Below are 27,406 nucleotides of genomic sequence, written 5' to 3' on the forward strand. Positions count from 1 at the left end.
CCTGAGCCAAAGGCAGAGGCTTAAACCCACCGAGCCACCCAGGCGCGCCCCACTTCCCTCATCTTTTAAAGTTGTCCTATCATTCATTGCCTTTTTTTACCAAAGCGTTGTAGATTTTTCTTTGCTTCCTTATAGTTTCTTGCTCTCATAATTCCTAGGAAAGATGACCTCCAGTCAGTATTGCCGTTCCTTCCTTCTCCTGCTTTGTTGCCTTCTTTCTTTTTTCCACCTCCTCCTACCCTGCCCTCCTTTTTTGTCCCCTTTTTGGCAGTAATTCCCATTTGTACCTGAGGGTTGGTTCTGATGCATCATCGAGTAGAATCTGGGAGAAAAATAGATTGGGGACTTTGGATACACATCTTGATGTTCTGATTTTCCTTTCATTGCTAGCCCATGCTTGTATGCTCATCAAGTCTTGGTTGATTCAGTCACTCAGCAGATTTTTCTTCATTCCACGAATATCTGAGTGCCTTTTGAATGCTCGGTTTTGTACAGCTTGATTGTGTAGCTTTGAGTCTTTATGATATGCTCCTCTATGCAGTGCAGTGTCTACTGCTATAGGATTAAAAGACAGATCAAGCAGGTTTTTGTCTCTCCTTGCTTACAGTTTGCTGGAGAAGATAAGGCATGTGTATTAATAGGTATGATACAGGCTAGAAAGTAATATGCTCAAACACTTACAAAGTGTTGTAGGAGTTCAGAGCATAAAAAATACTACTTTTACTTCCTGAAGGGGCATCTGAAAAAAGAGTAAGGTTTGGTCATGACAAAGATGGAGAAAGAAGATACTCAAGGCAGAAGAATTGTAGGATTAATGTAATTGCTGGATTATGAAGTTTGTATATTTTTATACAAAATAATACTGAATTATTTTCTCTGATATACTTAGGAATTTAAGTGTTTATGTCATTTTACATCATAACTAATACTTCTTTAGTCAGTGTTTTAATTTTTGTCAGTTAGTGGATGTGAATTTCATTGTGGTTTTATTTGTATTTTCCTGATTTTTTTTTAGTCTGAGCACCTTTTCAATATGTTTACTTGCCATTCATGTTTTCTCCTGGGAAATAAGTATTCAGGTTTTATTGGTGTGAGGTGAGGTTGGTCTTTATCATATTCCCTTATGGGAATTTTAAATATATTTTGAGTCCTCATTTTTTTGTCAGTTATCTGTATAGCTGCTGTTCTCCCTGTTTATGGATTGTCATTTCACTTTGTGTCTTTGGTTCCAGAGTTCTTAATTTCGTGTATTATAACTTAATCTTTTCCTTTGTGGTGTATGATTTTTATTTCATTTAAGAATTTCTTCCTACTCTAAGGCCATAGAGTTATTCTCCTGTTATTGTCTTCTAAACGTTTTATATTTCTGGGTGGCTCAGTCTGTAAAGTGTCAGACTCTTGGTTTCAGCTCAGGTCATGATCCCAGGGTCGTGAGATCCAGCCCCAGGTCGGGCTCTGTGTTCAGCGTGGAGTCTGCTCAAGATTCTCTCTTCCTCTCCCTCCTCTTCCATGCCCCCTCCCACCTCCCCTCAACTTGTGTTCTGTCTTTCTCAAATAAATACATAAATAAAATCTTTTAAAAAATAAATAAAAGTTTTACATTTTCATTTTTCATTGCTTACGTCTTTAATCCATTTAAAATTAAGTTTTAAAAGTAATGATTTTCCTACTGGGTGTTGGTAAGGATCCAGTTCCACTTTTCTTCCCATATAGATGTTGACTTTTTCCAACATTATTTTTTGAAAAGCCCAAACTTTCTTCACTGATCAGTAATCTGTCATAAATCAAATTTCTATATGTAGGGTTGTTTTATGGGCTCTGTATAGTGTTACATGGGTTAATTTGAATCAATTCCATGATGTTTTAATTACTAATGCTTTGAAATAATTATTGATATCTAACAGGGTAAATCTTTAGTCCTGTTCTTCTTCCAAAATAATTTGGCTGGAGGTGCCTGGGTGGCTCAGTTAAGCATCCGACTCTTGGTTTTGGCTCAGGTCATGATCTCAGGGTCATAAGATCAAATCGTGCATTGGCCTCCACTCAGCTGAGTCTGCTTGTCTTTCTCCTCCGCTCTTTCCTCTCTTGGTTCGGTGCATTGTCTCTCTAAAATAAATAAAATCTTAAAGAAAAGAGTATCGTGGCTCTTCTTGGCTTTGTTTATTGGTACACATTTTTAAATTAACTTGTCAAATTAAATCTGTTGATTAGAATTGAATCTGTAGATCAATTTGGGAAAAATTGACATCTTTATGATATTCAGTCTTTCAGTTCTTGAACATGGTAGAGCACTCCATTTAGGTCTCTTATCTGAATCTCTTTTGAATTTGTCTCGTTTGTCTCCCTACTCTCACTGCTGGTTCAGATTCTCATTTCTTATTTGGACTGTTGCATTAACTTTAAACGGATCTCTATTTCTTTAGTCTCCTTTTTGCAAGAGGCAGCCCAGCGTAGTGAGCTCTGGAACCAGATTTAGGAGCTTGAATTGTGGTTCTTTCAGGATTGGGCAAGTTACTTAACCTCTCTTTCTTTAATTTAAGAGATAATAATTCTTGCCTCTTGGGGTTATTATAAATATTAAATGAGTTCATAGATATAAAATAATTAGGGCAGCATCAAGCAAACAGTAAACGTTCAATAAGTGGTAGCTATTATTACTGTTGTGATTTTTTAAAAAAATTTGTTAGTTTTTTTTTAATTTATTTGAGAGAGGTCAAGCCCCACATTGGGCGGGGAGCCTAGTTAATTAAATAAATAAATAAAAATAAATATTTAAGTAATCTTTGCATCCAACATGGGGCTCAACCTCACAACCCAGAGATCAGGAGTCACATGCTCTACTGATTGAGCCAGCCAGGTGCCCGTAATTTGAGCATTTTGGTTGATCATATTACCATCCAATACAAGGCTGGGAAACATGGCAGGGAGGTAGGCTGGGTGGGAAAATCAAGACTTCTCCTTTGAATCTGGTCCATTTGATATCCCTGGGGGGCATCAAGGAGGTAAAGTTGGGCGCCTGGGTGGCTCAGTGGGTTAAGCCGCTGCCTTCGGCTCAGGTCATGATCTCAGGGTCCTGGGATCGAGTCCCGCATCGGGCTCTCTGCTCGGCAGGGAGCCTGCTTCCTCCTCTCTCTCTCTGCCTGCCTCTCTGCCTATTTGTAATCTCTGTCTGTCAAATAAAATAAATAAAATCTTTAAAAAAAAAAAAAAAAGGAGGTAAAGTTATGTAAGTATTTAAATATTTAAATCTAGAGTTCAAAATAGGAGTGTGGACCTAGTAGGTGTGTTTGGAAGTCATCAGAATAAGTTGATTTTTTAAAAAATATTTTTTAACAAATTCTTTTTTTTTTTAAGATTTTATTTATTTATTTGACACACAGAGAGAGATCACAAGTAGGCAGAGAGGCAGGGGGGGGGGAAGCAGGCTCCCTGCTGAGCAGAGAGCCCAATGTGGGACTCGATCCCAGGACCCTGAGATCATGACCTGAGCTGAAGACAGAGGCTTAACCCACTGAGCCACCCAGGCACCTGTTTTTTTTTTTTTTTTTTTTTTTTTTTTTAAGATTTTATTTATTTATTTGACAGAGATCACAAGTAGGCAGAGAGGCAGGCAGAGAGAGAGGAAGGGAAGCAGGCTCCCTGTTGAGCAGAGAGCCGGATTTGGGGCTCCATCCCAGGACCCTGAGATCATGACCTGACCTGAAGGAAGAGGCTTGAACCTACTGAGCCACTCAGGTGCCCCATAAATGTGTGAGAATTAATGAGCTCCTGGGGGGGCAGGATCTCATAATCTGAGATCAGGCATGACCTGCGCCAAAATCAAGAGTTGGAGGCTTAATGGACTGAGCTAACCAGGTGCCCTGCTCCCAGGAATATTTTGAACAGGTGCTGCATTATGCCAGTCACTGAGTAATAATAAAGGACAAAATGTGGATAGAATTTGTTTACTCTTTCCCCACTGCATGAAACAGTGCCAGCCAGGCATGGAAGTGCTCACAAAAGAATTTATTGAATGAATGGATGCATAAACTTGGATTTGTATCTGCTCTTCATGAGCTGTGTAACCTTTGGCAAATTTTTGACATCTCATGTTACTTGACTCTCAGTTTCTTCAACTGGCAAACAGGGAGAGGGAGGCAGTTCCTCCTGCCCCACAGCATTGTTATATGGGTTAAATGTGAATTTATGTGTAAAAAAAAAAAAATCTGTGGCAATATCTGAGGGGGGAGTGAAGGAGAACAAGGGAAAGGAGCTACAGTTTGTTGGCTGGAACTTTTAAAAGGGGAACAGAGACGTGGGGTGTATAATGAGAGATGAGACATGAAAAGGTAAACTGGGTCCACTTCGGAAAGACCTTGGGAGCCCAGTCAAGGAGCTGGTGTTTTATCACGATTTCTCAGGGAAGTGATGAAGAGTTGTAAACAGAGTACGGACATTTTAGCTTTACATTTTTGAAGGTTATTCTAACGGCAGGTGGAGGATAATGATAAAAAGCTAGTGATCAGTTCCTGAGAAGGGTCAAGCCTAGTGAACTGGGTATCTTCTGCTCTACATATCTTTAGAAATGCAAATTACTCTCGTTTAACTACTATCCATCAAAGAAAGGGAGCAAATAACAGTTCTGCTTTGATTACATCACCAGACCTAATTTGAGATACCTCCAGGGAGTGCTGGCCATTTTAGAATACTGGGCTTTCTCGTCGAAAGTATGGTCTGAAGAAAGAACAGTTTTTGTACATCTTACCGCTGTGAACATGAAGGGGAGAGCGATAGCTCAAGCCTTTCTACCATTTCCTAGGACTCATGCTCCTGTAGTTTTAGGATTTTCCCAGAAGTCATTAGCAATTAAAGCCTTGAAAACAAACAAACAAAAAATCCATGCTTATCTTTCACTGTAGGGTGAAATGGGAGGCGAGGAAGATTAGGGGACTTTGAAGTTAGGCTTGGTAGTGGGGATGGAATGAGCAAGGCAGAAGAATCCCAAAAGATAGGTGGAGAGTGAGGCTTGCCCATGAAGAGGGAGGGAAGCTGAACTGGAGGAGGGGAAAAAGAAAACTGGTAGACATTTGGACCCAAAAAGAAGTTTTGAAGCTCAGCACCATAAGGGTCTGGGTCTAAGTGTGGTTTCCCTTGGTCACTTGTAGCCCTTACTGTGATGGTAGATAGCAGATTTTGAATACTGAAACAGGAGTTCTACTTTCTGTATCAAAAGTGTCAGATTTTTGGAATATATAACCCATAAATACTTTACAGCTTGCCATTCATCACCTAATGGGAAGAGTCTGTAATTTCAAATTTAATAAAAGAGCCTGGTACTAATGATGCCACAGGTGATGTTTTCAATTAGCAGTGTCTTAATGAGCTTATAGGCTCTTAAGAGCTAATCCTGTAATGTAGGAAAAAAACTGAGAAGGCAGGCCTATATCTGGCAAATCTCCTGAGGTAGGACTTTGCTGATTCAGATTTCTTTGATAAAACTTGTAATATCTTATGATTTTTATGGAGTTTTATGGAAGTGGAGCAGTATCTGACATTGGTCTGATATTTTTCAGCTTCCAAAATAAGTAAGGCTTGCAGACAGGTTTGAAGTGAGAAGTTTTTAGTGACTTCCTAGGTTAAAGGAAAATAAAAAGCACATTGCTTATAGAAGTATAAATAAGTCGTAATTGGCAAATAATTCAATGGAGTAGAAATGAGGAAGATTCAGAGACTGAGGTGGAGCGAGAGAAATTCACTTCATTTTGGGGTAAACTTTTAGATACACATCATGAATGACAACTTTCAAACCGCTGGTCTCTCATAACTGTGCTGAAGAAACAGAGTGGTTCATAGCTAGGAGTACTTCTTAAAATGCTTAAAGAACAGTAAGCCCCGTATGGAGATCTAGAAAAAGTTCTAGAAATACTGTTTCTAAAGAAAGACTTGTCAGATGACCAATCTCTCTATCAGGGACAGTATCAGCATAAAATCTAGAAATGGTGTTTTTATCTACTGCTGACTTGGCATTTTAATGTCCTAATTGCTAGACAGTCTGTACTCCAGGTTTGAAGTTGGAAGGGTGTAATGGGGTTATGCTACTCAGGGCAGAGCTGTATAAAACACCTGCTAGAGATATTCTAAGCTTTCTTGACTCATATCATTTTTGCTCTACATTTTAAAAGGATTCGCTTATGCTTACTAGAGTATTTGTAATTCTGTAAGGACAATGAACTGGAATGTAGGAAAGTAGTAGGTATTTACAGAATAATGCAGTATGATTCATTGCTGTGCAGAGATAGCAACTTAGACAGTGATGCAGTACTGTATAAGGGGACCTCATCTGCAACTTGATTACTGTTCTATCCCTGACACCTAAAATAGGCCCAGAAGATAGTAGGTGCTCAAAGACTATTTGCTGAATAAATTAAAAAAAAAGAGAGAGAGAGAGAGAGAGAGGTTGAAGAGTTTTAGTGATTCAATGGGGGAGTGTTTTCCCCCTAGTAGTTGGATTTGATGATACATATGCACAGACTTGAACAAACTCCTTTTGCCTTAGAGATACTGTTTCAAGATGGCTCACTGAGGACCTCTGTAAAATCAGATTTTAGTATAGAGAGGTGGTCATCCTAAATGACAGCGATCAAACCCATTACCCTGGCTTATTAAGACATAGCACTTAGTAATTAAGCTCACAGTCCCTCCTCCCCTTCTGAATTAATTGGCCCAGGATCTGGACTGGAAAGGTATTTGAACCACTGCTCAACCCCACCATTGATTGTTTCTTTGTTTTTGTTTCTGTTTTTTAAGATTTTATTTATTTGAGAGAGAGAGAGAGACAGTGAGAGGGAGCACCTGCTAGAGATATTCTATATGAGACGGTCAGAGGGAGAAAAAGACTCCCTGTGAAGCTAAGAGCCCGATTTGCGACTCCATCCCAGGACTCCAGGATCATGACCTGAGCCAAAGGACGTTGCTTAACCAACTGAGCCACCCGGACGCCCCCGTTGATTGTTAATATTCACCCAAGGTTAACAGCCACAGATATTTATATACGTTCCATACAGACCTGACTCCTTTAATTTAGTAATTCGGTCTACAAGTTACAGAAGAAAATGACTTGACTACTATTTTACTTCCAAATACTTTCTTACTTAAAAAGCAGAATTGGGGATTACAGTTTTTAAGACAGCTTTCAGTGCGAACATGCTGGCCGTTAGATTTGGCAGTGCTCTCTGTTGCTTTGTGGTGGAGAGTTACGTGTATAGGAGTTTAAAAATGAGAGAGCTAAGGGGAGCTAATGAGAATGAGTTGAGGAAGAGTTACTTTTCCATGAATACTGTCTGTTTACTGTCTGTGTGAGTCTGTAAATGTTTAATTATCTCCTAGAGTAGATAATATCCCTGTTCTTTTTTTTTTTTTTTTTAAGATTTTATTTATTTATTTGACAGAGAGAGAGAGAACACGAGATCACAAGTAGGCAGAGAGGCAGGCAGAGAGAGGTGGGGGTGGGAGGAAGAAGGCTCCCTCCTGAGGAGAGAGCCCGATGTAGGGCTTGATCCCAGAACCCTGGGACTGTGACCTGAGGCGAAGGCAGAGGCTTAACCCACTGAGCCACCCAATATCCCTGTTCTTAAGTAGTTGAATGACAACTTGATCTGAAAGATTTGTCTTTTATTGTGTTAGGTTTTTTTTTTTTCCTTAAGATTTTTTAATTTAGGGGAACCCTCTCGGGTCCCCTACCTCCTCGGGAGCTTTGTACTATCACTTTACTATTGCTCAATAAACCCTGCTTTGCTGTTCACCAAAAAAAGAAAAAAAAAAAAAAGAAAGAAAAGACTTTTTTTATTTGAGAGAGAGCACACCAGTGGTGGGGGGCTCGCAGAGGGTGAGGCAGAAGCAGACTCCCCACTGGCAGGTACCCAACTCAGGGCTCAATCCCAGGACCCTCGTACCATGACCTGAGTAGATGCTTAACTGACTGAGCCACCGAGGTACCCCATACTCATTTTTTGAATACTGATAAAGGAACTGCAAAATAATTTAATGTAGTGCAAAGTATTATTTTTTAAGATTTTACTTATTTATTTGACAGAGAAAGAGAGCACAAGCAGGGGGAGTGGGAGAAGGAGAAGCAAAGCAGCCCACAGAGCAGGGAGCCCGATGTGGGGTCAGTCCCAGGAAGCTGGGATCATGACCTAAGCTAAAGGCAGATGCTTAATCAACTGAGCCACCCTGGTGCCTCTTTAGTGCAGAGTTTGAGGAAAAGATGAGCAGCAGTGTTTTTCAAACTGCTAGTTGTGGCCATTTAAAAAATGAAGTCAAATAGAAAATACTGACATTAATAAGTATTATTTTGTGAAACTTGTTTCAGTTCTGTAGATACATGTACTGGGTCATAATATAAAAATGACTTGGTGGGGCACCTGGGTGGCTCAGTGGGTTAAAGCCTCTGCCTTCTGCTCGGGTCATGATCCCAGGGTCCTGGGATTGAGCCCCACATTGGGCTCTCTGCTCAGCAGGGAGCCTGCTTCCCCTTCTCTCTCTGCCTGCTTGTCATCTCTGCCTGTCAAATAAATAAATAAATAATCTTTTTTAAAAAATGGCTTACTTCGGGTGTCAGGGTGACTCAGTTAAGCATCCAATTTGATTTCGCCTCAGGTCATAGTCTCAGGGTTGTGAAATGGAGTTCCACTTGAGGCCTGCTTTAGATTCTCTCTCTACCTTTTCCTCTGTTCCCCACCCCCAAATGACTTACTGAAATGGGTTTCAGACAGATTTGAGGGATCCCTGGGCGCTTCAGTTAAGCATCTGCCTTTGGCCCAGATAGTGATCCTGGGGTTCTGGATCAAGTCCCACATCAGGCTCCCTGCAGAGCAAGGAGGGAGGGAGCCTGCTTCTCCCTCAGACTACTTCTCCTCCTGCTTGTGTGCAGGTGTGCCTGTGCTCTCTGTTTCTGACAAATAAATAAATAAAATACTTGAGAAAAGAAAAAAGAAAAGAAATCTTGAAAGCCATAGGACTAGAGCATGTGGAAAAGATGGAGGAAAAGAGGTAGCTGTCCTATCATTCTCATAATGGGGCAGACTGATTATAATGCACATTTATTTTCTCTCTTTTTCTCTTATGTCTCTCACTTTTTTTTTTTTTTCTTTTACCCAGTTGCTTATTCTTTGGATCTGACCATATTGTTCAAATTCTTTACTACTGTTTCTTTCCCAGAAGAGTGAAAATAAGTGTGCTTCATTGGCAGTGTAGTTTTTATAGCATTAACTTGTTTTTATTTATTTATTTATTATTTAAAGTTTTTAAGTTTGAGTATAATTGACATCAAGTGTTACATTAGTTTCAGGTGTATAATGCAATGACTCAACTTCGTATGTTATGCTGTGCCCCCCAAGCTACCATCTGTCACCATACAACACTGTTAAAATATTACTGACTGTATTTCCTGTGCTGTGCCTTTATTCCTGTGACTTATTCTTTCCATAACTAGAAGCCTGTGTCTCCCACTTCTCTTCACCCATTTTGCCTATCCACCTCCCTCCCCCTCTTCAGCCTCTGGCAGCCATCCATTTGTTCTCTGTAGGTCTGATTCTGCTTTTTTGTTGGTTTATTCATTTGTTTTTTAGACTCCAGATACGAGTGAAATCATACAAGAAGATTCCCCAAAACACAAATATGAAAGCTGATTATCCTTAAAGGTTACTCCTGGGATGCCCGGATGGCTCAGTCTGTTAAGCGTCCGACTCTTGATTTCTGCTTGGGTCCTAAGTCAGTCCTAAGTCAGTCCTAAGATTGACCCCTGGAGTCTGGCTCCAAGCTCAGTGTGGAGCCTGCTTGGGATTCTTTCCCTTCCTCTCCCTTCTGCTCAAGTTTGTGTGCATGTACTCTCTCTCTCTCAAAATAAATACATAAAATCTTAAAAAAGATTCTCTCTCCCTACCCCTCTAGCCCGCCCAGCTTAAACAAAACAAAACAAAACAAAACACCCCACCAACAGTAACAGCAACAAAAACAAGGCTACATTTGGATCATCTAGAATTTCATTTATTTTCATTTCTCCCCCACGCTCTGTTCAGCACTTGTTCTGCTATAGATAGGAACTGTCTGGCAACTGTTTAGGTGTAAGTTAAGCATAAATGAAAAAGAACTTAGTAAATTGGTTAGGGAAAAGTGAGTGCAGGATGGGGAATAGATGATGTCATAAACTTTGCATTAAAAATGTTGCAGGGACTCAGTTTGTACCACTCATCGCCTATTACTGAAACATGGAAGACCAAAGAAAGGGGGAATAAAAGAAGAAAGAAGGAAAATAATTACATTTTTAAAAATTGGTAGTTTTAATACTTAGAATAGTTATCTGGGACTAATAGCTACTCAATAAATATTTGAAAGAAAAATTGAAGTTTTCTTTTCAAAAAGGGAGTTACCAGTACCTCAGGAAACTTGTATTCTACTTAACAGCTAGTTCCTACATAGTTTAGAAGAATGTATTCTTTTTTTTTTTTTTTTTAAGAGTTTTATTTATTTATTTGACAGAGAGAGTAAGAGAGGACAAGCAGGGGAAGCTGCAGAGGGAGAAAGAAAAGCAGACTTTACACGGAGCAGTGAGCCTAATGTGAAGCTCTATCCCAGGACCCTGGGATCATGACCTGAGCCAAAAGCAGACACTTAACCTAAACTGAGCCACCTGGGTACCCCAGAAGAGTGTACTCTGAGAGCATAGTTTATTAGAATCATCTTTGGCTAAATAAGATGGGGGCTTTTTCTAAGAATTCAAAACCTTTGTATGTTTTGACTTTAAATGAGAATAATTTGTTTTTTAAAGATTTTGTTTGTCAGAGAGAGAGAGCACAAGCAGGGGGAGTGGCAGGCAGAGGGAGAAGTAGGCTCCTCACTGAGTAAGGAGTCAGATGCCAGACTTGATCCCAAGACCCTGAGATCATGACCTGAGCCAAAGGCGGGTGCTTAACACTTAGCCACCCAAGCATCTGGGGAATACCATTGTTAGAGTTTGTCTGTTGCTAAAGAAAACTACAGCGATGAGTCTTTTGGATTTGGTATACAGAAGAGTTTGCATGCCTAGATGTTGTCAATGCCATTATGATGATTCATTTAGACCTTGTTTTGTCATGGCAAATACACAAGGGTCAAAATGAAATAAAAAATAAACTGTATAAACAGGTTTATAAGCCTGTTGGTCTAGCCAGCATATAGGCTTGTATAGTTACCATTCGACTGCTGCTTTGTATACCAGATGCTGTAGAATCTATGTTGGACTATAATCACAGGGAAATAGTGAGATTTCCTGTCTACTAGAGGCTACTGTATACCAATTAGTACTTTGTAATAACCTGTAGGATCCCTAAGCTTACTTATCCCAGTGCAGCTTCTAAAACCCAAATAGCCTTAAAACAGTTATTCTTTTTAGAATAATAAAATAATAGAATTGATTTGAAGGACTTTTTTTTTTTTTTTTTAAAGGTCAGCTTGTCCAACCCTGAACTGATGATTAAGTCTCTTAATGGAGCAGACCTAACAAGACTTTGCTTTAAACAAACATCCTCATTTCCTTCACTTACTCTTAAAATGGCATGACTCTAGGTCCCCTCATTCTTTTCTTAGATTTTTTTTAAGATTTTTATTTATTTGACACACAGAGAGAGAAATCACAAGTAGGCAAAGAGGCAGGCGAAGAGAGAGGAGAAAGCAGGCTCCCCACTGAGCAGAGAGCCCAATGTGGGATGCTGTCTGTCCCAGGACCCTGAGATCATGATCTGAGCCAAAGGCACTGAGACACTTTTAAAGTCCTCTCTCTTTCTCTTTCTCTCTCTCTCTTTTTTTAGGATTTTATTTTTATTTATAAGAGGGAGAGAGATCAGGGGGGAAGAGCAGAAGAAGAGGTACAGGCAGGTTCCACGCTAAGCGCAGAGCTCAGCTTGCGGCTAGATCATGACCTGAGACAAAACCAGAGTCAGACACTTAACTGACTGAGCCACCCAGGTACCCCTTAAAGTCCTCTTTTTTAAAAGTTTCACACTCAGAACTAAGCACAGTACTCAAGTGTAGTCTGATTTGCATAGAGATGAATGTCATTTCCTTTATCAGACTTTGTTTTTAACGAAACCTGCTATCCACAGTTTTGGCAGCCATGTTATTCCATTTGTCTCATTGAAATAGATTTTTTAAAAGCTCTAGTCTATCTCACATATATTGGCCCATTTTGCTGTTTTTAGTTCTAAGTGCATGACATTATATTCATCCTTACTAAATCTTACCTCATTAGATTCAACCTCCTGTTCCAGCCACCTAGAATTACTTTTTTTTTTTTTTTTAAGATTTTATTTATTTATTTGACAGAGAGAGAGAGAGATCACAAGTAGGCAGAGAGGCAGGCAGAGAGAGGGAGGGAAGCAGGTTCCCTGCTGAGCAGAGAGCCGGATATGGGGCTCGATCCCAGGACCTTGAGATCATGACCTGAGCTGAAGGCAGAGGCTTAACCCACTGAGCCACCCAGGTGCCCCTAGTATTACTTTTTTATTAAAGACTTTTTATTTATTTGAGATAGAGCGAGAGAGAGAGAGCACGAGTAGGGGCAGGGGCACAGAGGGAGAGGGAGAAGCAGATTCCCCGCTGAGCAGAGAGCTCTGTATGGCCTTGATCCCAGGACCCCAGGAACATCACCTGAGCCGAAGGCAGAGGTTTAACCTATTGAGCCACCCAGGTGCCCTAGACCTGCTTTAAAAAGTTGAAGAATCAACTTTTTAATCAGTGTGTAAACCTGGCGATTCACAGACCTGTACCCCTGGGGATAAAAATACATTATATGTTTATTTAAAAAAATAAATTAAAAAGTAATAATTTTTTAAAAAATTGATTCTGTCATACAGGATATTTGCTTTCTCATCCTATCATTTACATATTTTATCATCTTCCTCTTCAGTGTCCTCATCCAAGTCATTTAAAAAAATTTTTTTTCTTTAAGATTTTATTTATTTGAGAGAGAGAGGGAGAGAGAGCACAAGCAGGGGGAGTGGGAATGGGAGAAGGAGAAGCAGACTCCCCACTGAGCAGGGAGCCTGATGGGATCAGGACCTGAGCTGAAGGCAGACACTTAACCGACTGAGCCACCCAGAAACCCCCAAGTCATTTTTAAAAATGTTGGAGAGGACAGGTTTCTCTGGGGTCCTGTGACGTACCACTAAACCTTCTAGACTTACCTGTACTCTTCAGGTATGGTTACATAGTGATCTATGAAGCCAATTAACTACTACAAAAATCCATATTTTTCACCTTGGAAATCCAGAAGTATTTATGTTTACAGGTCATACTATATTAAAAAGAAGAAAATGAGTTAGTTTGGTTATGGCTCCTAGTGTTCCTTGTGTCCTGCCTGAATACTCATTATTAGTATGTTAGTGTTTTAATCAGTAGTACACTATTTACATCAAAGAGTAGACCTGTGCCGCCTTGATACTTTTTGTAAATCTCAGCATATTCTGGATTTTAGCTCTAGCTTTTTATAGGTCAGTTCCATTTTTTAAAATAGTTTCTTTCCTTTTATATGTATTTTTGGAGGGCATGTTCTTCTAATTCTGAGCAGACCGTTTTCCATTTAGTCTCTTTAGGTACTTCCCCACTTTTTTCCCTCTATCTCAGATAATGTGAGATGGGCAACATTTCATGCTTGGGTCCTATTGTCATTGTTTTTTGAAGCCTGTTCTCTTAGACACTAGGAAACACACCTGGCTGTGTTCTTTGTTCTTTTTACCTATCTGGCTTAGCTGCTTCCTTTTCAGGTTCCCACCATTTCCTGTTTTCTGAGCAGTTTCTTCTTGGTTAAATTCAGTTCAGAATTAAAATTCTACTCAGTGGGGCGCCTGGGTGGCTCAGTGGTTAAAGCCGCTGCCTTCAGCTCAGGTCATGATCCCTAGGGTCCTGGGATCCAGCCTTGCATCGGGCTCTCTGCTCAGCGGGGAGCCTGCCTCCTCCTCTCTCTCTCTCTGCCTGCTTCTCTGCCTACTTCTGATCTGTCTGTCAAATAAATAAAAATCTTAAAAATAAAATAAAATAAAATAAAATAAAATAAAATAAAATTCTACTCATTTTTTCTGCCTTCTGGGTGATAGAATAATTAACAAGGCAATTAAAAATGGCTTTATTATAAATAAATTAAAAAGATAAAGAAAAGATTTATTGATTTCTTTATTTTAGAGAGAGAGCATCCCACTGCAGTGGAAGAGGCAGAGGGAGAGAGGGAGGGAGAGAAGCAGATTTCCTGCTAAGCCTGGAAACCACGTGGGGCTTGATCTCACAACCCTGAGATCATGATCTGAGTCAAAATGAAGAATCAGCCACTTTACTGACTGAGGCACCCAGGCACTCCCAAGGCAGATTTTTTTAGGGAGGAGAGACGGCAGAAGGAGGGAGAGAGAGAGAGAGAGAGAATCCCAGGCAGCCTCCATACCCATGGATGCAAAGCCCATTGTAGTGCTCAATCTCATGAAACCAAGAGTCAGACACTTAAGCAACTAAGCCACCCAGGGACCCCAGCAAGGCAATTTTTAAAATATATGCTGCTTTTTAGTTGAATGAGATTTTTCAGCAGATGTTCAGATAGTAGGAATCTTTTATTACTTTTTGTGACAGAGGGCTCCTACCAGAAAGTACTCTTTCTTTACCATTTCTCAGTTGTAAGGACATTTCACTGGCTTTGTGTTAAGACTTGCAGGACCATCTCTTCTTACCAGGTCCCTGATCTGCCCTGCCAGCCTTCCTACAAATCCCTGAAATCAGTCTGCTTCCTCTCTTCTTTCAAGGTGCTCTGACTAGTTTTTTACTGGACTTTTTTTTCTCTCTTGAAGCTGGCCTAATGAGTAAACTGTAGTGCTTGCCCTTTCCCGGTAGGACTGTCATGGGGTATTTTGTGTTTTGTTTCAGATGTTTTCATTATGATGGAGTCTAAATGAGGGCATAAATAGGGAAGTTAGAAGTTTGGGACCTCATATTATGCCAAGTTAGTTTCTAATTTTCTTTGATGCTTTGGACAACTTGTCTACTTGCTTCTCTTGCTCAAAGAAGAGCTCATCAAACCTTTCCCTCTCCCTTCTTAGGCTCTCTAGAAGAGGAGATTCAGCAGATGGTAGGCCTGAGGGAGAAGATTAAATAAAGCATAGTTGTGAATTCCTACAGACCTTGCAGAGGCTGCCTTATCTCAAAAGAGTAGTTTATGCCTCAGGAGACCATGAAGCAACTCTTCATGGAATCCCGGTTACATACAGGAAATATCACTCCTGGTCTTGCTCCTGTTCCTCTGTTACTTCCACTTAGATGCTTTCTGCTGTTTCCATTCTTGGTGTGAATTTCCACTTAGCAATGCACGTTTTTAACATACACGCAACTTATCTTTTTTATCAGGTGAGATTTCCGTATCCTAATATTTGATCAGATGTCATACTGCAGAAATGTGCTGAGTGTTCTGGAGAATGCAAACAAAAGTATAAATCACATCAACAAATATTTACTAAGCACAGAAAAGAGAATTTACTCCTTCCAATAGCTTACATTTCATTGGAATGAATTAAATACATGAAGCAGGGGCGACTGGCTGCAACTCTTGATCTTGAGGTCACGAGTTCAAGCCCCACAATGGGTGCAGAGATTACTTTTAAAAAGTATATGAAGCACCTGGAGAATGTAGTAACATGCTAAATTATACATTGGTACCAACTACTTAGGCTTCACAACTCAGAGTGGGTTTTCCTAATCAATGCTCAGTTTACCTCTTAGAAGGAGCAGATGTCTGTATTTCTAAAATTGTTGCTTACTTAATCTGTTACTGTTTTTGCTATAGACAGGGTCCTAGAACTCTGCTCACCAGTGACCATCAGCCTCCATCTCTAGGAACGTGGAACTGAATGGTACTCTTGCTCCCACAGCAGAGTACAAGAAATGTGTAGCAAGAACATGAGTAATTAAAATATATTTGAGGCTTTTGGATCTTAAAATCTCTGATGAGAAAATACAGTTTTGTGTATTTGGTTTGGCTGTTTTGAGTTAATTTTTATTATTTATTTATTTATTGAATTTTATTTATTTATTTGACAGAGATCACAAGTAGGCAGAGAGGCAGGCAGAGAGAGAGAGGAGAAAGCAGGCTCCCTGCTGAGCAGAGAGCCTGATGTGGGGCTCAATCCCAGGACCCTGGGATCATGACCTGAGCTGAAGGCAGAGGCTTTAACCCACTGAGCCACCCAGGTGCCCCTGTTTTGAGTTAATTTTAGATGTAACTTTTAGAATCAGTTTTCGAATTTCAGCATCAGATTGCTTAGTCATGAGGGATTAGGTATAAAGCCACATTATATTGAGAAAACTAGGGACTCTTGCTATGTATTAACCTTGCTAGGCAGTAATATTTGAGAAGAAAAGAAAAAAAACTGCCCTACATTCTAAAAGGTTGAGCAGTTGCTATGTTGCAAAATCCCATTTGCCTTGATTCCTGATAATCTTCACTAATCTTTCAAAGAATCATCAGATGTGGTGTATTTGAGAATGCATGTATCCAGATACTTGTTGAGAATGATAAGCAACAGAGTCTTTCAAAGACTAGCATCATGGTTCTGAAGTTTTGCAGTGTAGTGCCTTATTTTCTGTACTGTTTGTTGTGGGAACTTGGGTAGCTTCCTGATTTGAGAAGTGGAAGAACTGGGTTGAAGTCCTTTGCTAGAAAACCCAGTGCTGCTTCGGTTTTATATAGTCTCCAGGGATCCATAGCATATTTTGCCTGACATTAATACAGACAGAAAGAAGAATTCTTCACTTTCTCCACTCAACTCCAACCCTTTGAGCAAAGCACATACCTCTAGACCTCAGAGAGAGGAAAGCACGTTTTGTTTTTCTAGCCTTTGAAATACTTTTTAGCAGTAAGAAACCTGGGTTTCATTAAAGCTGGTTTGTATTGGGGTGCCTGGGTGGCTCAGTGGGCTCTACCTTAGGCTCAGGTTATGATCCCAGAGTCCTGGGATCGAGCCCCCGCACCAGGCTCTCTGCTCAGCGGGGAGCCTGCTTCCCTTCCTCTCTCTCTGCCTGCCTCTCTGCCTACTTGTGATCTCTGTCTGTCAAATAAATAAATAAAATCTTAACAACAACAACAACTGGTTTGTATCTCAGGTGCCCAAATTCAACTAATAACATATAGCCTTGCTATTTAGACATCAGCAGAAAGAGAAATTTCTTTCTTTTCTCTTCTCTAACCTCCCCCCCTCCTTAAAGCATTTATGCCATTAAATTTTTATCACTTCTATGTGGATTGTTAGGACAATAATCAGAACATTTTCTGCTTATTTTGTTTTCCTGTAAGAATTTATAATGTCTCTAAGATTTATAGGAGTTCAGCCATTTTTCTATCAATGGTTCCTTTTGCCTGAATGTGATAATTCTGTAATGTTTGGAGAGAATGTATACTGCTGAAGGTGCATAGAAAGAATTGCCCTGTGGCCCACACACTTAGCGTTCTATAGAACATTTTTACCTCCCGAGAAAGTACCCTTGTCTATATCTTCCGGGTCAATCTGTGTCCTGCCAGGAAACCACTGTTCTCAGCTTTGCGTGTTTTAGAACATCATAGAAATGGAACCGCACATTGTTCATTCTTTGTAGCTAGCTTCTTTTGTTTAGTAATATGTTTGTGAGATGCATGCATGTTGCATTCCTTCATTTTGCTGACTGGTATTCCATTGTAGGAATATACCAGTTTGTGCATTCCGTTCTCTTAATTACAAACATTTGGATTCTTTCCAGTTTTTGCTTTTATGCTATTAGCATTTATGCACAAGCCTTGAATGGACTTATATTTCCTTTTCTTTTGGATAAATACCTGTGAGTAGAATCGCTACATCAAAGGGCATATAGATATTTACTTTTTTAAGAAACATCCATTCCTTTTTCTACATTGGCTGTGTTATTTTACACTTGTGCTGGTGAAGAATAGGAGTTCTGGTTGCTTCACAGCCTTGCCAACATTTGGGTTGTCATTCTTTTTAACTTCAGCTGTTCTAGTGAGTACAGGTACAAATTCTATAAGTGAATTAAAATATGTTTTGTTTTGAGAATTTTATGGCATGTCTTGGAATAATTAGAAATTTGGTACATCTTTCTCTCTTTTTAAGATTCTATTTATTTGAGGGGGAGAATGAGCAAGAGAGAGAGCATGTTGGTAGGTGGGGGAGCAGAGGGAGAGGGAGAGAAGCAGGCTCCCCACCAAGCAGGTTGTCCAATACAAGACTCAATCCCAGAACTCCGGCACCATGACCTGAGCCCAAGACAGACGCTTACTGACTGAGCCGCCCCGGTGCCCCTAATTTGGTACATCTCTTAAGGTTCTTTTAAAGTTTGGTCTGGGGGTACCTGGGTGGCTCAGTGGGTTAAGCTTCTGCCTTCGGCTCAGGTCATGATCTCAGGGTCCTGAGATTGAGCCCCGCATCGGGCTCTCTGCTCAGCAGGGAGCCTGCTTCTGCCTTCTCTCTGCCTGCCTCTCTGCCTACTTGTGATCTCTCTCTCTGTCAAATAAATAAATAAAATCTTTTAAAAAAATAAAAAATAAAGTTTGGTCTGGGGCAAATGTTGATCACAACAGTTTAGGTCTCCAGGATAGGGCCAGGATATTCTCTCCTACTAATCCATGGCTAGAGTTTATAAGGGAGAATTATTGTTAGTCCTGTGTACATCAATTTTAGTCTCTTAAAGTTTCCCTAATATTTTCTCACATATTTACTCTTGGCAGCAAATGTGATTCACATTTTATAGATGAAGGAGTGAAGACTAGAGAGCTTGTCTAAGATTTGCCCAAGGCTTTGAGGGACTAAAACACAGCACTTTCCGTTAGTAGCATTTCACAGAATGTAAGCTGACTTTGAAATATATCCTGGTCATATGTCCTTTTCAAGTGGCTTCTAGGAATTCTGAGTCTTGTTTTAGTCCCTAGAGTAGATCAGCTGATACGGTTCTAGAGATAACTGCAGTTGGTGCCCTTCGAAGAAAAAAAACATTACTGAGTGTCCTAACTTGACATTTTGGAACTCTGTGTATAATTTTCAGAGCCCTTTTAGGAACCCCCATCCAAACTGTTTTAGCAGTGACTATCTGTCATTGCCCATGATGTGGTGGTGAGGGGGACAGCACAGCAGGTAATCTGAACTGAGTATTTGGGAAGAGACTCCATCAAAGTGAGTAATGTTCATAGTTTTCCAAACCAAATTGCAGTTCAAGTGTTTCTTTCTTTTTTTTTTTTTTTAAGATTTTATTTATTTGTCAGAGAGAGAGAGGGAGAGAGAGCGAGCACAGGCAGACAGAATGGCAGGCAGAGGCAGAGGGAGAAACAGGCTCCCTGCCCAGCAAGGAGCCCAATGTGGGACTCAATCCCAGGACGCTGGGATCATGACCTGAGCCGAACGAAGGCAGCTGCTTAACCAACTGAGCCACCCAGGCATCCCAGTTCAAGTGTTTCAACATAAATCCACTTTTGTACCACTGTTAGGTATTAACACAAGTTGTTTGCTGTATTTCAGTGATGTCCTTGCATTGCCCATTTTTAAGCAAGAAGAGTCAAGTTTGCCCCCTGATAATGAGAATAAAATCCTGCCTTTTCAATATGTGCTCTGTGCTGCGACCTCTCCAGCCGTGAAACTCCATGATGAAACCCTGACATATCTCAATCAAGGTTAGATGCTTCTTTTCTTGTTAGTATTATTGAAAATTGGTGGATTGATGATATTTTATTAGGTATACTTTTATGGTAAAAAGTATATCTATCTAGTGTGACCTGTCAGAGTTGAAGTCTTATGTCAAAGATTTTTCACTTTTATGTCATGTTGGATATATATCAGTGGCTTCTTCTGTGCACCTGCCTAGTTTTAGTTCCTGTCTCCCTCCTTCTTTCTAATCCTTACCCAATCCTGTTTACCAGTTGTGTGACTTTGGACAAATTACTTAAACTCTTTGTGTTTCAATTCCTTTATCTGTAAAAATGGGATTGATAATACTCTTGAGAATTGTATCAACTGATGATATAACATATGAAAACACTTAGCACTATGTCTGGCATATAGTTAAGGATTATAGTTGTTACTAATACTAGTAAGATTATACTCTTGTATATTCAACCAGCTGAATTTTATTCTTTCTGAATATTACAAAGTTAACTTATGATGAATATAATATAGAGTTACTTTTTCTTCCAGGACAGTCTTATGAAATTCGTATGCTAGACAATAGGAAACTTGGAGAACTTCCAGAAATTAATGGCAAGTTGGTAAAGGTAAAAGAAAATCATTCCTCTGCACAATATCCTTTTACCAGCTCTTTTTGGGTCATGTTCTTTTGCTTCCATAAAGGGCTTGGTGCTGTCTCTTAGCTACTATAGTTTGCTGGCAGAGTGGTAAACTATTATTTCTTTGGAGTGGGAGTGAGCCCCCTCCATTCACATGGACTTTTCAGAGTTGCTAAAACAGAAGGCTTACTACTCCATGTCCCAGTAGTCTCCCGGTTCAGTGAACTTCTTTGGGGTGGAATAGAGGGACCTCCTTCAGATTTTTAGAGAAACTCCAGGGTCTTCTTTGTATATGCGGTCTAGTAGCAAGAAAAACAGGAAGTTCTGTTGACAAATAGCAGTTTTCTTAGTCTAGACTTACAGCATTGAATTCACAGCACAATTGGAACAGAGAAATTTGATCAGCTGCGATAAAAGTTAGCGGGAAGGCTATTAATAACCACCTCTAAAAAGTAAGAATAACAGAAGGAAAGTTGATAGATACAACCCCTGCTTACCCTCAGTGCTGTGTAGTGGGTTAGCGAGCAGGGAACTTGTTGAGCTTTTCATATACACCCGAAGAGCTGAGCTGAATATTACATGGTAACAGTAGAGACAGGTAGAAATGCTTCCAGTAAGAGTCCTTTATGCTTAGTCCATGAGGACTGATGTTTTAAATATGGTACCAGTTAACTATAAAGCTTATATCTGAGCAATTATAAAATTTACCCTCAAATAGAGTTTGGGATGTGATGGGTTTTAGAGTGAAACAGATCTCAAGAAAAATAATTTTAGATTGTATCTAGAAACCAACTGGAGGTGACTGCTGGTAGTTTTCCTTTATCAGCGCTGATTTTTAAAGGATCCTATTATCATTTGATATCGTTGCTTCCGTTTAGAGTATATTCCGTGTAGTGTTCCATGACCGACGGCTACAGTACACTGAACATCAGCAGCTGGAGGGCTGGAGGTGGAACCGACCTGGAGATAGAATTCTTGACATTGGTGAGTTAAGGGAATCTCTTGCCCAGGAAATGTCTATTGGTATGGTCTGAGAGTTGGTTTTCTTTACTTGATGTTTACATTGATGCAAAGTGCCTCAGGGGCTCAATCAGCATAAACCCTGAAATGTTATTGACTAAGCATAAAAAAATTACTGGGATGGTCATACCAAAACTGAAGTTGGAAGTGTAGACACTTCAGTTCCATAACAGTCACATCTGTTCCTTTAAGGTGACTTTATTTTTCTTTTTGTTTTTTTAATTTAGTTGTAGATATATATAACATAAAAGTTAGCATTATAAAACATTTCGAAGTAAATAATTCAGTGACATTAAGTGTATTCACATTATGTAGCCATCACTATCATCCATCTCCGGAACTTTTTTCATCTTCCCAAACTGAAACCCTGTACCCATTAAACAATAATGCCCTATTCCTCTTCTCCCCAGCCCCTAGCCACCACCATTCTACCTTTTGTCCATATGACTGAGACTACTCCAGGTGTCTCATATAAGTGAAATCATCCAGTGTTTGTCTTTTTGTGATTGGCTTATTTCACTTAACCTAATCCTCACAGTTTAGCCAGATAGTAGTATGCATCAGAATTTTCCTCCTTTTATTTATTATTATTTTTTAAAAAAAGATTTTATTTATTCATTTTACAGAGATCACAAGTAGGCAGAGAGGCAGGCAGGGAGAGAGGGGGAAGCAGGCTCCCTACCAAGCAGAGAGCCCAATGCGGGACTCGATCCCAGGACCCTGAGGTCATGACCTGAGCCACCCAGGAGCCCCAGAATTTTCCTCCTTTTAAAGACTGTATATCTACTTTAGTAGATACTTGGGTTGATTCTACCTTTTGGTTATTGTGAATAATGGAGTTTAGGGACATGGGTATATCGATATTTATTTCAGTCTCTGCTTTTAGTTCTTTTGGGTATATACCCAGAAATGGGACTGTTAGATCATGTATGGTAATTCTATTTTGAATTTTGGGGGGAACTGTCATACTGTTTCCATAGCAGCTGCATATTTTACAATCCCATCAGAAGTGAACAAGGGTTCTAAATACTTGACCTTCTTGCTAACATGTGCTATTTTCTGGTTTTGTTTTTTTGTTTATTGTTTTTTGGGTTTTTTGTATTGCAGCCATCTTAATGGATGTGAAGTGGTTATCTTATTGTGGTTTTGATTTATACTTCTCTAATGATTAGTGATGTTGGGCATCTTTTTGTGTGCTTATTGGCCATGTATGTATCTTCTTTGGAGAAATGTATATTCAAATCCTTTCCTCATTTTTGAATCTGATTGGTTGGTTTTGTTCTTGTGTAGTTGTGAGTTGTAGGCATTCCTTATGTATTCTAGATATTAACCCCATATCAGATATGTGATTCACAATATTTTCTTCCATTCTGTGTGGGTTGTCTTTTCACTGTGTTGATAATGTCCTTTGACATGAAAGTTTTACATTTTGATGTAGTCCAGTTTATTTAATAATTTTATTGCCTTGCTTATGCTTTTGGTGTCATAGCTAAGAATATTGCAAAACCCAATGAAGCTTTTCCTGGTATGTCTTCTGCCAAGAGTTTTATAGTTTTTAGGCCTTAGATCAAACATTTAGGTGTTTGACCCATTTTTTAGTTAATTTTTGAATGTGGTATAAGGTAAGAGTTCACCTTCATTCCTCGTATGTGGATATTCAGTTTTCCCAGCACCGTTTGTTGAAACAGCTCTTCTTTCCCCACTGAATGGTCTTGGCAACTTTGTCAATCATCAATCGACCGTGTTTGTCAGGACTCATTTCTGGGCTATCTCTTGTGTTCTGTTTGTCTGTGTCTCCATCTTTATGCCAGTACCACTCTTTTGATAACTGTAACTTTGTAGTAAGTTTTGAAATCTGGGAATGTGACACCTTCAACTTTACTTTTCGTGATTGTTTTGGCTATTCAGGGTCTAGTACTTTGTTTTGTGTGTATGTAAAAGGGGCCAGGTTTTTTCCCCAAATGCTGCAAGTTCTTTATTTTACTAATACCTGAGAGGCAGATTAGTGGTTTTTTTTTTTATTTTTTATTTTTTTAAGATTTTATTTATTTATTTATTTGACAGAGAGAGATCACAAGTAGGCAGAGAGGCAGGCAGAGGGGTGGGGGAAGCAGGCTCCCTGCTGAGCAGAGAGCCCAATGCGGGCCTCGATCCCAGGACCCTGAGATCATGACCTGAGCCGAAGGCAGAGGCTTTAACCAACTGAGCCACCCAGGCGCCCCAGTGGTTTGTATTACCTAAAGTAAGAGACCTGGGATCAGAATCTATGTCTCTTGATTTGCCGTTTAGGTTTTTTTCCCTACTGCTCTGCTACATGGAGTAGAATTTATTTTTCTTAAATCATAGGGCTTAAGGGAAGTTCCTTTACAAACATACATGCAGTCACTCTTCATGAATGTACTTTTATTCCTGGTATCTATGTCTTTGATCTCTTATTGGTCATTATCTCCTACTAGCAAACATAGTTGTTAAACAACTCTAAGTACCTACTAATTTTACCAGAGAAAACACTGATTCTTGTACAGATAATCCTGATATCCATTTGATAAATTACCCTTACGATAAATCCAACACAACTAACACTGTTGGACCCACCTTGTTGTTTGGATTGACAGTAAAACGGTAATACAGTGATAGCACAGTATGATCAGAAATATCAGCCTGGCTTTCTCTCTCCAGTTGGAATATTAATAGGGGAAGACAGGAAATTATATTTAAGTATATGCTATGTAGAGTAGAAAGCAAAATTCTACTAGAGCTCATTCATTTTTGCTTCCTTCTTGAGTATCAGATTTGTTGCTCTGCTACAAGGTTATTTGATGACTTTAAGGCCAGCATCAATCTCTGTGTTAAATTTTTCCCACTTTTATCTGTAATACAATGCTTTTGCCTTTATTCAGACACTCTGCTTTATCTTTCTATAGCAGTCTTGTTAGTGTACTTCTGTCAGTAACACTAAACCTAAAACTGTAAGTGAAGCAGATTATATTACAATTTTCATGACACTAGAGCTAGTCTGTAGACTAAATCTATCTTTAAGTAGAATTTTGGCAGGTTAAAAGGAAACTGTTTAAATTGTCCTATTTTAAAAGCCTTTTAAAATGGAGAAAAGATACTCAGAAGGAAAGTACTTAGGTCAATTTTAGCTCTAATCAAACCTTTTTATTGCCAAAAAGAGGTTTAGGGTGTGATATGTAAAAATCTTGGTAACTAGGGACCAATAATAAAACAACCCGTGCTATCTTATTTAAACCCAGTAGCCCTTGGAACTGTTCAGTGATTACCATTTTGTTTCTCAGATATCCCAATGTCTGTTGGTATAATCGATCCTAGAGCTAATCCAACCCAACTGAATACTGTGGAGTTCCTGTGGGACCCGGCAAAGAGGACATCTGTGTTTATTCAGGTAGGGCATTGCAGATGGGGTTCCAGTTATGAAGAGCATCTCTTACTACCAGTTTGTTTCTTTTTCTTTCTTAAAAATATTGATCTGTTTAGGAGAGAGAGAGCGCATGAGCACAAGCAGAGGCAGGGGCAGAGGGAGAGGGAGAGGGAGAGAGAGAATCCATGCAGACTCCCCGATGAACACAAAGCCTGTTGCAGGGCTCCATGGCTCCATCCCAGGACCCGAGATCATGACCAGAGCTGAAATCTAGAATCAGATGCTTAACCTGCTGAGCCACCCAGGTGCCCCTACCAGTTTGTTTTTTGAAGGATAGAACACATTGAATTTGAAATTTTTACAGGGTCACATCCTGACTGTCAAGTCTAGACTCTTCAATACTTGCCTGAGGGCAATGAGGAGTGTCTGAATGGCCCTTCTAACTTCCCCAATTTATTTGTATGATAAAATAAAATTAAAAACCAACCAACCAACCAACCCCCCCCCCAAAAAAAGCTTGCAAATGGCTGTATAATATTTCATTCTTTAGATGCACTATAGCCTCACTATTATTTAGCATTTAGATTGTTCTAAATTTTCTCTATTATCTATAAAGTTGTTTCGAACATCTTTATGCTTTAATTTTGTTTTACATATCCAATTATGTCTGTTGGGTAGACTCATTTTAAAATTTTTATTGGTAGTAAAGAAAACTATAGTTTATTACGTCCCATTAGATAGTCACTCTGTTAAGTAAACAGTTTGTATATGTGATTTTATTTAAAACTTTGAGCAATAATCCAGTGGAGTAGAAATAGTTTTTGAGGGCGCCTGGGTGGCTCAGTGGGTTAAGCCGCTGCCTTCGGCTCAGGTCATGATCTCAGAGTCCTGGGATCGAGTCCCGCATCGGGCTCTCTGCTCAGTGGAGAGCCTGCTTCCCTCTCTCTCTCTCTGCCTGCCTCTCCATCTACTTGTGATTTCTCTCTGTCAAATAAATAAATAAAAAATCTTTAAAAAAAAAAAAAAAAAAAAAAGAAATAGTTTTTGAGGCTTAGAGAAATTAACAACTTACCTAAGCTAATATTTGGTCAGTCAAGGTTTCACTGTTCAGATTCACCAGGGTCGTCACTTTATGCAGTAGCAAGCAAGCCTTTGCAAACCTTTCTTTCCCCACTATTGCCCGTGAGTTTTCATATCTGCTATTTTCCCAGCATGGATGGTGCCTGCGCTTTCTAAACTCTACCTTAAAGTCCAAGAAACTTTTCTTTTATATTAACTCTGTATTAATGAATTTAGTTCCTCCCAGTAGCTTTTATTAGCATTGAATCTGTATATTTATTTTTTTTTTTTAAGATTTTATTTATTTGACAGAGAGCAAGCCAGAGAGCACAGGCAGGGGGAATGGCAGAGGGAGGGAGAGAAGCATGCTCCCTGCTGAGCAGGGAGCCGGGTATGGGACTCGATGCCAGGACCCTGGGATCATGACCTGAGCCAAAGGTAGACACTTAACTGGCTGAGCCAGACAGGCTCTCCTACTTTCACTTATAAATAATTAAGCTTCCTTATTTCCTCCATTAGAATATACATTCTTAAAAAAAAAAAAAAAAAGAATATACATTCTTTAAGCTCGAAAAGAGAGTAAAAGTTTTTTTTTTTTAATTTTTAAATTTTTTTTTAAGTATTTTATTTCTTAGAGTGAGAGAGCACTCAAACACAAGCAGGGGGAGGGACAGAAGGAGAGGAAGAGAGAGAATCTCAGAGACTCCGAATTAAGTGCAGAACACAGGGCTCGATCTCACTATCCTGAGATTACGACCTCAGCTGAAATCAAGAGTCAGAGCTTAACTGAGGCACCCCTAAACTTTTTTAAAAAGATTTTATTTATTTATTTATGAGAGACAGAGAGAGAGAGGCAGAGGGAGAAGCAGGCTCCCCGCAGAGCAGGGAGCCCAGTATGGGACTCCAGGATCACAACCTGAGCTGAAGTGCTCTGCCAACTGAGCCACTCAGGAGCTCCTAAAAGTCTTTTTTTTAAAGATTTTATTTACATAAACTTTTTTTTTTAATTTAAAGATTTTATTTATTTATTTGACAGACAGAGATCACAAGCAGGCAGAGAGGCAGACAGAGGAGGTGGGGGAAGAAGGCTCCCTGCTGAGCAGAGAGTCAGACACAGGGCTTGATCCCACGACTGTGAGATCATGACCTGAGCCGAAGGCAGAGGCTCAAACCACTGAGCCACCCAGGCACCCCTACATAGACGTTTTTAAGTAAACTCTATGGCCAATGTGGGGCTCAAACTTACGATCCCCAAGATTAAGAGTCATGTGCTCTACCGACTGAGCCAGCCAGGTGCACCTAGCATAAAAGTTTTTTTATACGTGTTCATAGTGTTTTTAAAGGTTTTGCTGTTAGTTGCTCAGAAAATACTGTTGACTGGTGTGCTGAAACCTGGATGCTGTATTCCTCATAGGTACACTGCATTAGCACAGAGTTCACTATGAGGAAGCATGGAGGAGAAAAGGGAGTGCCGTTCCGAGTACAAATCGATACCTTCAAGGAAAATGAAAATGGGGAATATACTGAGCACTTACACTCAGCCAGCTGCCAGATCAAAGTCTTCAAGGTATTCCTGGACCTTCTGCTGTCCCTTGTATACTTTCCCCTCATCTTTCAGTTTTAACATTAGCTACTAAGTC

The 27,406-nt window shown here is 39.7% G+C and overlaps 1 protein-coding gene across 6 annotated transcripts in view; it reads left to right on the forward strand.

Moving 5' to 3' along the window:
- Positions 1–27,406, forward strand: part of TFCP2 (transcription factor CP2) — a 57,642-nt gene that overhangs the window by 18,785 nt on the left and 11,451 nt on the right. For all 6 annotated transcript variants that reach the window (XM_059185331.1, XM_059185332.1, XM_059185334.1 and 3 more), the window contains exons 2-6: positions 19,545–19,696; positions 20,217–20,293; positions 21,184–21,289; positions 24,625–24,731; positions 27,181–27,333. In XM_059185331.1, coding sequence (XP_059041314.1) covers positions 19,545–19,696; positions 20,217–20,293; positions 21,184–21,289; positions 24,625–24,731; positions 27,181–27,333 — 595 coding nt within the window. The remainder of the gene's footprint in view (positions 1–19,544; positions 19,697–20,216; positions 20,294–21,183; positions 21,290–24,624; positions 24,732–27,180; positions 27,334–27,406) is intronic.

The sequence above is a fragment of the Mustela lutreola genome, chromosome 8 (genome assembly GCF_030435805.1).
Source record: "Mustela lutreola isolate mMusLut2 chromosome 8, mMusLut2.pri, whole genome shotgun sequence".
In the NCBI taxonomy this organism is placed as follows: domain Eukaryota; kingdom Metazoa; phylum Chordata; class Mammalia; order Carnivora; family Mustelidae; genus Mustela; species Mustela lutreola.